The 11753-nt window shown below is 43.1% G+C and overlaps 1 protein-coding gene across 3 annotated transcripts in view; it reads left to right on the forward strand.

The window, feature by feature from the left end:
* LOC119457478 (casein kinase I) overlaps nt 1-11674 on the forward strand; it is a 54394-nt gene extending 42720 nt beyond the window's left edge. Inside the window, exons 6-7 of one of the 3 annotated variants that reach the window (XM_037719061.2) lie at nt 9906-9971; nt 10268-11674. In XM_037719061.2, the coding sequence (XP_037574989.1) occupies nt 9906-9922 (17 nt within the window). In that variant the 3' untranslated portion in view covers nt 9923-9971; nt 10268-11674. Of the gene's footprint in view, nt 1-2981; nt 3279-9905; nt 9972-10267 lie in introns of those variants that run through there. The other 2 variants (XM_037719073.2, XM_037719069.2) reach the window with 2 other exon arrangements.
* The last annotated feature ends 79 nt before the right edge of the window (nt 11675-11753 follow it).

Consider the following 11753-nt stretch of genomic DNA (forward strand, 5'->3'; position numbering starts at 1 on the left):
GTCAGAAAAATTCAACCCCTTTGACAGTTAACCAGAGCTTGAACTCGGATTGAAACGAGACTTTAAACAGGAAGCTTTACTTTGTATTAACCCTGTAATGCCACATGTGTCATTTTTTGCTACGCTGAGTTCGATGCCTCAAAATTCTGGTCTAAGCCCAGGAAACTTAACGCCTAGCCTAAATAATCACGTTCTTGATATACCGGAGCAAATTTTCAGTTGTGGATAGTTCAGAGTTGAATAAAGAATCAGTTAATTACTGTACAAATTAAATTCTTACTCTAATAACATATCATTGTTTCTTTTGTACAAATATACTCTCCTTGGCCGGAAGTAAAGGTGAACAAGTTCTAATTTTGCTTGATATGGAACTTTGTTGTTTGGGTTTTACAGGATTAACGTAAACAATTGTAACTCTTCATAACAGTAATAGGCAATATCTCACCTATTTTATCATAACTGCAATGATTGCTGCAGTAGTCGTACAGAGGAGTCTCACTAATTAAAACAATAGTGCCTGTTAGGTGCATCTGTCACATCACATAGCAGCAATGCGCTTACGAAAGTCGGTGCATACCAGTTTCCCTGTGGCAGCTAGTGCTTTGTGACGCTATATGACATTGCACTGCCTTAAAGAACGGCCAGTTTACCCTGTGCACTACCTTCAGCATTAGCACAGGTTGTTTTATTGTTGCGCAATAAGTCATTCATCATCACCATCAATCCATTGTTATTGCACACCACATACAGTTGCTTGCCTTAAATGGGCATGCTGCACCATCTGGTAACACATTGCGGGGCAGTAAATGAGGCTGCGTAGTTGGCTACCTGCGAAATGCTTTGCATAACGTTAGTTTCTGCAGTGCATGGGATCTGCATATTCTTCGCCTTTTTTTCATGCCTTCTTCATATAGTAGCAAGTTGCAGTTTGCAAGTTTGGGAGAGTGGGCAAGCATGTGAATGGATGATTAGTGGCCACAGTGCTGATTACCGAATTTTCCAGTGTATAAGACGTAATTTTTTCCAAGATTTTCGTCGGTGTGCCTTATAGAACAGGTACGACTTATATATGGAATTTACTGAAGATGGCAGGCGTTACACGGCAGCACTCGAAGCACATGTGCTTGCCGATGCGTGCAAGCTAGCATTATACGTGCCTATGCATGCGCAGACAGTGCGAAATAGGTCTTATGCGTCGAAACGTGCCACAATTTTGGCCCTTCCTCCATTATTTTACTGATGATGATAAACCACGAAAGCGTCTGGCTTTTTGAACATGTTTTTGCTCCTATGTCACTTAGTAGGCTATGTTCAATTTGCGCTCCTGCCTTGCCATGCTGACAACCGCTGAGGAAAGTGCAGTGCTGGCCAACCACGAGAGATAACGAGAGCGCAAGCGAACGTTCGGAGAGGGAGGTGCTCGCTCGATATCACCCCTAGCTCACTTTTGATATCGGCTGCCTCATGTCTTGGTTGGCCAAAATATTCGGTTCATCAGCGGTGCATATGTAGCAGCTAAGCGCGTCAGAATCGGGTAAGTATGGCATTTCGCGACGAAGTTACCTGTGTGCGAACCCGCAATGCGTGAAACGCATGCGTCTTATATGAAGGTGCAACTCATTTGTTAATTTTTCTGCAGAAGTGTCTGTTCTTAGTAGGGTGCAACTTACACACCGGAAAATACGGTAGTGTAAAGTGGAGCATCACTGCATCTCGCCATAGAATTTGGGCACAGGTTTTCTGCTAAATGGGTATCTGACAGTTAGGGGTTGTGACCACTGTGACCAGCCTAATGCTTTTGTCGTTTTATTGCTACTGTGGTGTTACTATATCGGACAAAGCAGTCTGAAGGCCCTCCTAGTTATTGGAAGAAGTCTGCTTTCAGCGAGCATCTTGTAAGGTATCCAAGCCTGATGAAGGAAGCTCGCTTATTCTATTTTCATAAACTAAGAATCTAAAGCTTTTCAAAATTTAGCACAATAAAATTGCAAACTGTGCTGAGATACAAATAAAATGTAGCAAAAAAATTCTATTTTGTGATCTGCAGTGTGTGCCTTTTAGTAGTGGCAAAATGTAGTTTAGAAACACAAACAAGCTACAGCTAACCTTCAGAGGTGCAAGTTACTGCTGAAGGCCTAAATGCTATACAGCGCACCTTTTCTGCATGTCAAAACGCTTGTTGTGTACTTCAAAAAGTGAGCTGTGATCATGCATCATGTTGCTAGTTGCAGTGCTCGCATCCTATGATAGCTGCCATTTTGTGATTAGATAAGTGCTGACAATCCACCTTTTGTATTGCGCTGTGGTGCCACCTTAGTAGATGCCGCGAGAAACGTAATGTATGGCATTGAGCGCCGCAATGTACACAGCTGCATGAAAGCGAACTTAATTGTTCTTGTGTGTTTATCAGTTGTTTTAGTAATTTTCTTTTTTGGTCGATGGATACTTCCTGGGTAGGACACTGATGCCGACGATGACTCTGGTGGACCAACAACCACTAGTTGCAGTGCGACGGGCTTTCATGCCAGCTACGCTGACAATAGCAGTCACCGAAATGCGATTGCCACAGTACCTTGTATTTATATTTAGTTGTGCTCAGCATGGATCGAACCATACTTTCAAAGTTGAAATGCACAAGCTTGAGCACTTGTTAGCCACAGAAATTAACCTTGAGCCAGTGTCGATCCCGTTCACCAGAGGTTAGGCCTAGCTTAGCTGCTGAGTTTGTGCATCTGCCACTGGCGGACCTGAACTGAAGGTTACACAATTTGGACAATGAAAACTGCCCTTATAGTTTGGTTTTGACCATAATGATTTGAAATTGAGCCAATTTGCTTCGCAGTGCACACAAGAATGGGGAAGACAGTTGCCACCTATGTATAGAAAAAAAAGTTATGCAGGTCTAGAGCACATTTTGAAATTATGTGAACCAGTTAATTAAATGAAATAAAACTGTTCGTCTTCTGCAACGCGTTTTGCAGCATAGCGATTACATGCCTGCCCGCCAAATCAGCAAGATGTGGAAACCCCCACCATGCGACCCACGCAACTGCGGATTACACTGTCGCCGGGGTCGGCCCACTTTTTCATCATGCCATCTCCGGGATCAGCCCAGTTTACTATTGCACTATCTCCAGGGCCGGCCCACCTTACTCGGCAAGAAGCCAACCGAGCAGACGCGCCAAACCTTGGGAAAGAAGGCATAGAAAGCCTCACTCTATTTAATAAAGGAGTTGTGCGTTTGAAGGTGCACATTTCTTGCACTGAGGATATTTAGGTACCGTTGTTTCAATGTGTAATTCTGTAGTGGACAGAGCCAGCCACTGGCACATCTTTTGGATACTACAGATGGGGCTACATGAGGTGATCTGATATGGGTACTGTCCTTTGTGTGAATTATTTGGCAAAACAGCAGCAGCAGCAGCATCCACAGTCAGCAATGTCTGAGAGGGTTTGCCTGGAAAGCTTCGCTTTAAAACTAGCTCTGAGGTGTGTGCGTGTGTGTGTGCTATGAAAAGTACATGCAAAAATACCAACACAATGAAAATAAAATAAAGTGGTGATACACTGGGTACAAACCTTTCATGGTTTAAATTTATTGAAAGGTCTTATATAAGGTATTGTATACTTTTGAAATCTTGATGCTGTTGTTGCAAATGATTTAGATTTATTCTTAAGGCTTATTAGTAGCCTACGAACAACACAGCAGTACGTAGAAATCTACATGACGAAATACATACTTTAAAGGGACCGACAACCGCCCAAAATGTGTCGAGAGATTTTAATGGGAGTAAAAAGACCATGATTTATAGTGATGATCGAGCATGCTGTTAGCAGTTTAAGTAAGAATTATAATTTTAAATTAGCACAGACAGTCGCGAAAAATGGCAAGTCGAGCCATTTGCAGTGAAACCTTTATACTAGAGCTGGATTCTGACAATGTAATTGCAGATTACTGTAACTAAGTCTGCTGTTATCAAGTGCACTCTATGTATTGTTTAAAATTGCAGTCTTTATATTATATATCCATTCATGCTTTATCGTATGCGTATTATGATGTAAAAAAAGTGCGCTAAGAAGCTGTGCTGTCTTTGCGACAACGAGTGGAACGGCAACATCGTGGTGAGCCGTGGCATCCCTCATTGCATGGTAGCAAATGCGAGTGCTTTTGTATGTGTGCGAGTTAGCAAATGAGTACTAATCTGCTTCCATAGTGTGTCTAGATCGACTACAGATATTGAGAGTACATGTGCTGATGCATCGAGGCTCGTGATGCTTGGATGACCGCTGTATCTCTTCAGCTATTAGATTTGGCTAAGATGCCATGAAACCCTCTGTCAAGATGTGCTACATCATAGTCGACAAAAAACTGCCGTCATTGTGCCCATCTCCCAACTTCACCGATAGGTGGCGCTGACATCTCGAAGGTTTCTCTCGTTAGGCTTAGACTCGTTCGAAAAAAGGAAGCGATCTGGAAAACTCTACAAGGTTATCCATAATATACTGTCGTTGGAGCGGCCCGAGACTATGTGAAAGCTGTTTACATTTGCTACGAAGGAAGTGAATTCTACCAAAGAAACGCCAAATTCAATTCAAAGCGGGCAGCGGTTGGGACCACCGCCATGCTTTATGTAAACTATTGTCGCAAGATGCGAAGAACAGTACAGAACGACGGTGCGCCAACAAACACAAGCTCTATATTCGAGCCAAACAATAATTGGCCGCGCCAACTTTATCTTCTTCGGAGAGAGAAGCTTGCGCTCGTGTCCCTAACTTCGTTGTCTTCTTTAGTCGTGACAATGCCTCCCTTCCAAGAAAGCATCGTCCCGATGCTTTATCGTGACGACGCCAGGATTTGTCCACGTGTATGTTACAGTGATTTCATTCGGATAAATAAGGCTTCATCCGGACGATGTGCACAATGTCAGGTGTATGCCGTCGGTGCCTTGAGGAATGTGGGCTATCGGAAATGACTTCATAGTTGACATCAGAGAGACATCGGATGACTCTGAAAGGCCACGACGGAGAACAGGAGTCCAGACCCAAACTCTTTCTCCAGGCTCGTAGGAGACTTTTCGGTGACGAAGGTTATAGCGCCCTGCATCGTACTCCTGCTGCCGACGAATACGTATGCGTGAAAGTTGTCGGGCTTCTTCAGCACGCTGAGTAATGTAGTCAGCATCAGTTTCGACGCCATCGCATCCATGTTCATGCGGCAACATTGCGTCCAGCATGGTTGTGACATCGCAACCGTGAAGAAGGCGGAACGGTGTCATCCTCGTCTCTTGCTGAGCCGTATTGTATGCAAAGGTGACATACAGCAATATCTCATCCCAGTTTTTATGCTCCACGCAAATCATATCCACAAGTGTCTTATTGAGGCGCTCCAGTGTGTCCATTCGTTTGCAGATGGTACGCCGTTGCTTGCCAATGAGATGTGCCACTAAGTCTTAAAACTGTGCCCAATAGCTCGGCTGTGAATGCAGTTCCTCTGTCAGTTATTATTACTGTGGGGGCGCCACGTCTCAGTACGACATTCTCTATAAAAAATCGAGCTGCTTCACTGGCCGTTCCCCGTGGTAGAGCTTTGGTTTCAGCGTAGCGCGTGAGATAGTCCGTGGCTACAATAATCCATCAGTGTCCCGTAGCAGAAGTTGGAAATGGGCCTAGCAGATCCATTCCGACTTGTGCAAATGCGGTTCTGGGTACTTTGGTAGGATGGAGGAAAGCCTGCTGGTTTGACGGCTGGCGCTTTCTGCCGCTGGCAATCAAGGCATGTGCAGACGTACTGTTGAACGGTCGCCGTCAATCTTTGCCAGTAATACTTTGGTCTCACTCTGCAGAGCGTTTGTGTGAAGCCCAAATGGCCGGATGTTGCTTCATCATGGCATGCCTGCAATATTTCATTCCTGAGAGATGGTGGGACGATGAGCAAGTAGGGGCTTCTGTTCGGAGAAAAGTTCACTTTATAGAGGACGTTGTTGCGTAAGCAAAACGATGGAAGTCCTCTTCCAAAACGTTTTGGCAGAGCAGAAGTGCGACCCTCCAGGAAGCAGCTAATAATGGGCTCCAATTCTGGATCTTCGCGTTGCTGCTGTGCGAGCGTAGTCGTGTTGACAACTGCAACATCTTCTGTACTTGCAGGTTCGAATGGGGCACGAAAAAGGCAGTCGGCATCCGTATGCCGCTTTCCAGACTTGTACACAATAGCCATGTCGAATTCTTGAAGTTTAAGGCTCCAGCGCGCCAATCGTCCTGATGGGTATTTTAAGTTCGTCAGCCAACAAAGTGAGTGGTGGTCACTGACAACATCAAACGAGCGGCCGTACAAATATGGGCGAAATTTGATCACCGCCCAAACCACTGCAAGACACTCTTTTTCTGTGGTGGAATAATTTTCTTCTGTGCGGGATGGCACAGAAAGATGGCAGCTTGCACTTCTGCGTCGACTACCACAAACTCAACCAGATCACTAAGAAGGGCGTTACCCACTACCCCGCACCTCCGCCAGTCTCACGAGATGCGAAGAACAGCACACAGAACGACGGTGCGCCAACAAGCACAAGCTCTATATTCAAGCCCAACAATAATTGGCCGCGCCAACTTTATCTTCTTCGGAGAGAGAGATGCTTGAGCTCGTGTCCCTCACTTCGTTGTCTTCTTTAGTCGTGACACTATGTATACCACGCAAAGGCAGTAAAGCTAAATCTGAGAAATAGTGTGTGTATGCTATACACTATGGGTTGTTTAGCGTTCTGCACGTGCAGTGATTACCCGCTATTTTATAGCGTACACAATGGTACACATTGTATGCTAAACTAAAACTGTCTAACTCTTACAAAAAAAAAAAAAAAAGATTAATCTTGTTACAGGGAACATAAAAACATGTGGTACTCTTCAATTTTTTTAAAATGTAGTGTGTTATGCACACATTTTCGATAGTTTTCTGCACTCTGCAGTTCATATGGAGCGAAATGAATTACAGCATGATGCTCTGCAACAAATTGTAAGCTGAAGTGCATCCCTAAAAAACCCTATATTTTGTTCTTGCAGATGTTGCAACTATTACAACTACAATAAAACTAATTAGTTTTAAAATCAGCATCACATACTGTACTTCAGATCAAAATTTCAAAGCCCTAGGTGAAAAAAAAAAAAAAGTCTTTTTTGAGGAGCATCTCCCCTTAATCGGCAACTCGAACCACAGGAACACTGCATGTGGCATCCACCTTGTGGGCTTCCATAGAACTCGTTTTCCATAATAGTTAAGCCTGTCACAGAACTTGGGTAACATTTACTCGTCACGTTGTGATTTGCAATTGTGAATTAAAAAACTCGCATGTACAAGGAGTACAGCATGCTCGTTGGCATTTGAATGTGCACATGCAGAAATGTCCAATTGCACCTCATTTTTGTATCTCATTTCGTTGTGCTCTCATCTTGCGTATGTTTGTAGCCAATTGCCAGGCATGCCATCGTCCAAAGTCTCAGTGAGAAATGTTTTCAATTAACCGATTAAAAAAATATTGTGGTTTTACTTGCTGCTGCATAAGTTTGCTGAATTCTTGTCTTCCAACAAAGCCACCCCTTACCATTCATTTTTTTTATCACTGTCAGTGGTGCCATGAACATGGTGCCAATTGCATTGTTTAATTAATGCACACTTGTTCCACCCATACAATCCCCTAAGAATATCTTGGCCCCGAGAGTGCTCTTTGAAAAAGCTGTAAGTACATTAGCTACTTCTCGCACAATTTGGCACAGTTCAGTTCATGCAAATGAGGTCGAGCCTTTGTGTGCCTTGAATGGATAACATGCACATAACATCTGCCAATAGGAACAGTAGATCTTGTCAGTTTCTTTTTACAGCCACATGCTAAGCACAAGCAGAAAAAGGGCCAAGGCATTCAGTTGATTATTATTGGCTTGGATGAAAGTGTAAGAGTTCGCTGGCATTAAAATAGTAAGAATATACGGGCTTTCTCTTTTTAGACAATACAGAATTTTTAACCCTTTGTAGGTCAGTGTATACAGTGCCGTGAACAAATCCCAAATGGTTGATGCCATATATTTATGACACTGTCTGTATGTTTGCAAAATGCCTTAATTTTTTAACTCTTCTTTGCCTAGCAAGTGCTGCTACCCTGTGTGGATACAAGGAATTTTTATTTTTTTTTGCTCTGTAGTCTTATTGTTTTCATTGCATGGCTTTGCTTTAGCGTTTCAGCAACCGCTTGCACGGGTGCGTGGTGGATAGTTTCGGTTTCGTCTCCCAGGCCGTTTCTGTTTGTCACGCTCTCAAGAACTAATGCCTATTTTGTTTCTAATCTCTTGTTTCTAATCTTAACCGCTAGATGCTCACTTGTTTATTGCTCACAAAGGTGCGATTACATCGGTTCACAGGCGGGTGCTGGTATATACAAACGATGCCGCCGTATGTGAAAGATGCTGCCATTCTTGCGTTTCTTTTCTTGAGACTCGCGAAAACTGATTGCCCCCTCCTTGGCAATGGGACGAAGGATTACTGCAAGTTTCCGACTCGTTAGGTTTTTCTGAACAAGCTTTCTTAGCATGCGCTCACATACACTGTTCAATTATGCCATGGGCGATGCACCACGCTGGTTGCGCTGCTGCAAGTGAGTCGAACGCAGATTCCTCCCTGCCCTAGTGCCCTATCGGAATATATGTATTTCAATGTATCTACTTTTTTATTCTTATACGTATTTATGCAAGCCCATCTGTATTCATGAATAAATGATGCATGTTTACCTATAGCAAATAATTTTTTGTCACTTAACGATCACTAAAAAAATTGCTGTAATTTCTTTAGAAATAGGTCAATACTTAATATTTTGGATCAGCAATTAAAAAAAATAGAACTTGGGGGGTCGCGTTTGGCGAGAAAAATTGACCTCTAAGGGTTAAAAATCGCCTCTGGCATATAGCACAATTCTAGTTCTTGAGCTCATATACTTGAAGTGGAGATTACTTGCACAAGAAATCAACTAATTATACATTTTTTTATTAATTACTTTATGGCAGATAGTGCAGCAGGTATATTTGGATTGAATTCTCAGGATGACACCAGTTTCGAGATGTTCATTCCCAAAGCAGGCAATCAAATACATTGGTGGTCAATTGCAGCATGCATGTCTGCGCATTTCCAATCACAAAAATGTTTTTAAAGCTTCTTGTTATACTTAATTACAAACCGTTATGAACCTGTATGAACTGGTTCAAACTATTTTTGTTCCAGAGCTGAACCTGAACTGAACCAGGAAATATGTAGAAATTTGAACCCAAACCAAACCCGATACTTTTTGGTTTGACACCCTCGTCCGAACATCCAGGTAGTTTTGTGGTGTGCTCCAACTCGGGGTTAAAATGTGGTGTTTAACGTCCCAGAACTGCATTGTTAGTTGCGAGGGATGCCGTAGTGAAAATTGGTTTTGACTACCTGGAGTACATGTGTACCCCAAGCACGGTACACAGGCGTGTCTTGTATTCGACCCCCATCACAATGTGCCCCATCACAATGTGGTCGTGGTTCAGCTGTGCAATGTCGTGGCCACTGGGCTGCCACCGCGGTGGGTCCAACTTCGAGACAAAAACCATAGTGAATATCATTACAACCATTTTTTTTTTCTTCCTTATGCTTTTGGTAGGGTTCATGTGAATTTTGAGGAAGAACTTTCCAAGATCTCCGAGTAGTTTTCTGCATGCATATTTCATTTATAGCTTTATATTTTGGTGTATCACAATTTTTTTTCCATCAGTATATAAACAATTTATTTTCCTGCAATCAGGAAAGCATTTTAGAGGGTTAAGACTTGTGCAATTGTACCGTTTAATAAACATTATTCATAGGTGTGTCTCCTTAGAGCTATTTCTCCTGTTCTTTCCAGTTGGCAATACCACCTAGATGCTCTCTCAAATGATGACCATTGTGGAACAAAACTACACCTGAAAAGGTGAAAAAAGAGTTCAGCTGCAGGCAGGGTTAACAAGTGGCATGAGCTTTTGGTAGTGTTTTCTTGGTACTAATTACTAGAGGCAGTTGTTGGGAAAACAATTTGGCACACTGCTTGCAGAAAGAAGTGATGCCCAAGTGAATCAGACAGGGGAAAGCATATTTTGTTCATTGTGTGGTGTGTTTATAATAGCATTCGTTTTGCTTTTGTTAAAGTTATTGCCAGATTATTGCATGTTAGTGTATCATTGATATTTCTGACAAAGCAAATGTGTACTCTTTCTCTCTGCCTTACAGGAGGCCGCTAGGGTTTGGGGTCAATGAAATGGCCATGAATGAAGTTTGCTGAGTTTCACATCTGGCTTGGTAGATCCTGAGGTAGGCATGCCTGTTCTAGCCCTTGCTGTTAATCGTGTCACCAGGAGGGCCTCCAGAAGCCTGCTCTTGCTCCACGTGTTAATCGTGTCACCAGGAGGGCCTCCAGAAGCCTGCTCTTGCTCCACGTGTGCACGTCTGTACAGAATAAAGCTCGCTTCAGTTGACTTAACTGCTACTTGGGCTGCCAGGCACGGGTATTTCCCTCCCTAGGCCGGCTCCAAATCCTAGTGATTTGGACATATCCCACCTTTCTTTTGAGCAGTTTTTTTTTCTTTTATTAACGGGCACACTGTCATGGCTTTTCTGGGCGATATGTGCACACTTTGTCCCCTTCGCCACCTTAAGAGACCTGGTGAGCTAACTGGAGTGCCTCTGCTATTATCTGAAGTGGTTTCGATGGCATAGCCAAGGTGGCCTGTTGCAAGGCACATCACTAAGTGGTGCTCTTGGACAGCCGTAGTTTCTCTTTCCTCTTTTACTGCTTTGTTTGGCATATGCTGCTCTAAGCAGCTAATGAGAGGCACAGCGTATGGAGACAAAAGCTTTGGTGTAGTCTGAATAGTGGCCCGACAGTGTTTCTTTTGATGCAGCATGTGAAAGTGCTTCCAGTTGGGCTAAGTGCCTGCCTGGAATGCATCCATTTTGAAGAGTTGCCTGTGGTCAGTGTTTTTTTTTATCCCTCTTCTGCTTTATTTTATGAAAAGCAAGGCTACTACTGAAGCTGTACAACAGATTTTTTGCATCATGCAACTTTTTCACTCATGCGGACATAAGCTGGTTGCTACACAGTTCATTATCACATGTGGGCGTTCTCATTCTACTACTGTGTTGGCTGCTCCATGAAACAACGAGAACTTCATAGCAGAGGTTGGGAGAGCTGCATAGGGGCTGTTGACCTTGATATTGAAGGTGGCGACACAGTGTACTTGAACATTGAGACACCCAACTCTTATGCACGTCAGAGTGATACTGTCCACTGACAAATGTAAGCAGCCTGGTGTGTCTCATTATTTTAAAATGAAGAGTTGTTGAAAATTAAGAGCATCCTTGCCTCTCTCCCTGCTCCCCCGTTTTAGGGGAAATATTGAAGGTTTCATTTCTCTTTAAAGTACTGATCCATTCTCTGTTGAACTCAATATGAAAACCATGACCCCTGCCTGCTCTTATGTTTAAGAGCTAATGGAACAATGTACAATGATTTGTTGCATTTTGTAGGAGCCTGTCCGTTTACTCTGAAGCAAGAATAGGTTCAGATGAAATGTTTGTCGTATCTGGTTGTGCAAATTAATTTGACTGTGTTTGGAATAAATTCACCAACAAAATGCACTTTGCTGCGTCTTTCACTGTGAAGGGCTTGCTTACTATCCAGCTCCTTTACTTCCCTTGACATGACACACCACAAGTC

The sequence above is a fragment of the Dermacentor silvarum genome, chromosome 1, assembly GCF_013339745.2.
Source record: "Dermacentor silvarum isolate Dsil-2018 chromosome 1, BIME_Dsil_1.4, whole genome shotgun sequence".
NCBI lineage: Eukaryota > Metazoa > Arthropoda > Arachnida > Ixodida > Ixodidae > Dermacentor > Dermacentor silvarum.